Source organism: Protopterus annectens, chromosome 15.part0 (assembly GCF_019279795.1).
Source record: "Protopterus annectens isolate FY-2018-M chromosome 15.part0, PAN1.0, whole genome shotgun sequence".
In the NCBI taxonomy this organism is placed as follows: domain Eukaryota; kingdom Metazoa; phylum Chordata; order Ceratodontiformes; family Protopteridae; genus Protopterus; species Protopterus annectens.
In genome coordinates, this window is record NC_056749.1 from 542,023,558 (window position 1) to 542,026,918 (window position 3,361).

At 42.9% G+C, this 3,361-nt stretch overlaps 1 protein-coding gene across 1 annotated transcript; it reads right to left on the reverse strand.

Annotated features, from left to right (window-relative positions):
• Positions 1-314: 314 nt before the first annotated feature.
• SOWAHD (sosondowah ankyrin repeat domain family member D) lies at positions 315-2,935 on the reverse strand. Its single transcript, XM_044057367.1, has one exon. It carries the CDS (start codon positions 2,211-2,213, stop codon positions 1,071-1,073), a length of 1,143 nt encoding a protein of 380 aa, XP_043913302.1. The 5' UTR covers positions 2,214-2,935; the 3' UTR covers positions 315-1,070.
• Positions 2,936-3,361: the final 426 nt, after the last annotated feature.

Consider the following 3,361-nt stretch of genomic DNA (forward strand, 5'->3'; position numbering starts at 1 on the left):
AATACAGGGACAAAGCCAAAAATTGTCCGGGACAAATGTCTCAAATCAAAAGCACTTTTAAAATATTAGTACTACTGACTTTAGCAGGTGACAGAGTAAAAAGAGTTAAATTAGCATGCAGTTTCAGAGGTAAACAAAGTCTAAAGCATTAATAGCCCATATTTGAAGACTATAGTCCAATCACCAGTTTTAAGAGAAACAATAAAATAGTCAGAATCAGAGAAAGTGAATGTGCCTCTGAACTTATTTGCTCAAAAATCAAAGACAAAACCAAAAATAATAAGAGGCGGGGAATAAAGGCTCAAAATCGGGGGTGTTTTTAAACATTAGTTTAATTCACTTAGAAAGTTAAAATCACAACAGTTTTTCCATTTGCATGTATTTTCTGAAGAATATGCATGAAACTCTAGTATTTGACATCCTCGCTGATTGGTTATCCCTGGTGATTTATTAGAAAATCAAACATTTTACTAGGGACAGGGCAAAAATGTGAAGCAAAATGAAGGTAGTTCTCCAAAATCAGGGACAGCTGTGAGCTAGGCACTTGAGAGTTATGGTACTCGTTATTACTTCTCACAATTGTTTATAAATAAATGAATACTGTATATGATATAGTAGTTTAATGAATGCAATAAGGTTAATTATATCAATATACAGTACTTGAAGCTTCCTGTATCATAAATTGCAGCTAGTGAAGATAGGACCAACTCAACTGAGTTTAGGCAGGTGCTAAAACGGGATTCCAGCGTACTTGTATGAGACATTTGCAGCAAATGTTAAATTGGGTGCTTTTAAAAAGATCAGTGTGCCATGTATTTATTTTAACACTAACAACAAAGGCTGTGTAATAATTAACTACAGCTGCCTGAAACATGCTGAGGCAAAGTACTTCTAACTTAATATCGACAGCATTCTTGCTTCATAAAAACAAATATCAATCATCAGCACCTGTAATCCTTAATCTCAGATGCGATTTTTAGCACTACAAATTTCCGGTATGGGTCTAAAGGTTAAACAAAAATGACTGTACACTGCATTATCGTTGTAGTTTGATTAATGGTTTGCGTGGTTCACGACTCAAAAATGGTGTCTGAAATCATCTTTATGACCTGTAAAGACTTAAGCAGTTTTGACCGAAAATATTTGGTCCAGGACTGGCGGTTGGAAGTTAGAACTGCAGCATCTACCTGGTCCAAACGAGCCATGTGGAAAGGTCCTCCCCTGGTAGCAAGCGCAGAACCAGGCCAGGGTGCAAACTCGCAGCCCTGGACATTGCTGTTGTTGTTTTTATTGAAATATCCAAAGTTCCTTGCCTCGTCCATGGCCCCGACGAGTTCTTGCAGCTCCTCTGGAGCATCAGCAGGCAGGTACTGCCAAGCCATGAAGCCACTGTTATCCCGGATAGTGACGTCCGCATTAAAGGCGCCCACCAGCACCTTGATAACCATATGGTGACCCTGCATAGCAGCAATGTGAAGGGGTGTGTGGCCCCCACTCCCCTTCATGTTGACGTTGACGGGTAAACCTTGCGTTTCAGCTAACTTCATCAGCTGAATCAGAACTTCATGGTTGCCGTGCTTTGCCACCCAGTGCAAGGAGGTTAGTCCTGTCAGGAAGTCCTTCTTGGAAATAAGAGTCGGATCTAAAGTCAAGAACTCGGAGAGGACCTCGAAGTCTCCTCCAGCCACAGCTAACATCCACTCATGTTCGAGTGGATCTAACGCCAGCAGTCCATCGCTGCCTGCATACTCCTCACCCAGCATACTCGGATCCCTGGTTTCTGTTTTTGAATCCCTACAGATGGTGTTGGTGGAATCTATGCTACTCATGCTAGCAGCCTTAAGTACCATGTCCTTCAGCTGTTTTTTGCGTGTGCCAAGAGAGGGAGAGGTACTGCTTTGTGCTACTGTGGTGCCATCTGCTAACAACATACTTACTTCTCTGCTTCTGATAGCACTTCTTCGTTTTTCCTGGAGTTTGAGTTGAGACCGTCTCACGTTTACCCTCTGCATTATACCAGGACACACTTCTACTTCAGGAGCTTCTTCTGATTTAATGTCTGGGGTCACCGACTTACTTACTGAATTGGAGGGATGGCAGCTAAGTCCAAGGTTGTGCGATGTGGTATCTCTCATGTCGGTATCAGTTGGCATTGATGTTGTGGGTTCCAGCTCCCACGGTATAGTCTCCCCAGAGTGCAGTGAGCTGGTCATGTTGGTTCTAAGCTGTTCTTTGCTCTAGTTTCCAGCAGCAGACAGCTGTACAGCTTTGTAACAAATGCATGCAGTCTGTTGGTGCCACGACTTCTTGCACCAAAGGCTTTTCAACTTGTTAGTTTGATCAGCTGTTACAAAGGGAACTATGAGCATGTGAAAATATACTTCCTTCCTTAAAAAAGCGTTTAAGCATTAAAGAGAACCATCTATGACCATTTCATGTTCGGCTTTTGTACAGCACTCCCAGCATAATCATTAACCCAGCGGAGAGTAACGAAGTGGCGTTCTCGTTAGAATAATCCAAGAGATCATCAGACTCCAAGAAATGCCAAACAGTCGTTATTGTTGCTTTCGATTAATAACATCAGCACCTGCCCCATCGGTGTTGTGCACGAGCTTAGTACGAGTAGTGCAGACGCCCTCTGTCTGTCTGAACAGGATTGTTTGAGGCAACTTAACACCTGAGTGACACCAATATCAGCACGTACATCTCCATTCAGAGCTCTCACTTCATCAGCACCTTATTTAAACAACTGATTAGATGCCACAGATTACCGGGGTTCGGGGTGATTGGGGGTATGTGCATAGGTCTTCCACGCCTCAACACTTGTACCTTTCCTGCTAGCAGACTGACAACCGCAGAACCAGTAGAATGACAGTTTGTTTATGAGACAGCTGCTGCTGCCGACCTTTGCCTGGTGCACAGCTCTAGCCTAGTTGGCATTAATTCGCGACTTAAGTCACGTGGCCCTCCCCGGGACATTGCAGCCCGAACAAAGGCTCTACTTTGGAATGGATGATGGCAGTCATGATACATTTATAGTTTTAGTGTGGTTTGCTTTGTTTGTATTGAATTACGAAGAAGCTGGAGAACGTAAACGTCTGATGAAGTCTACTCAGACAATGCTTACAGTATACATAAATTATCCGCCTAGTGGGCATAAGAAAATGTGTAACTTCCAGTATTATGTTCATTCATTCCCCTATTTAACCTGCTCAGGGGGAGAGCTGAAGCCTTTACGGGCAGTCAGTGGGCTTAGTCAAACAATTCATCAAAGGCCTGTCTGTCAACCTGTCAGTGCAAAAATCAGGGACAATTTAAGCCAAAAGTAATGGGGACAAAGGCGCAACTACCATTTCACCTA

What these genes read in the sequence shown, in the direction of transcription:
- SOWAHD (XM_044057367.1), bottom strand. Translation starts at nt 2,213, where the DNA reads ATGACCAGCTCACTGCACTCTGGGGAGACTATACCGTGGGAGCTGGAA.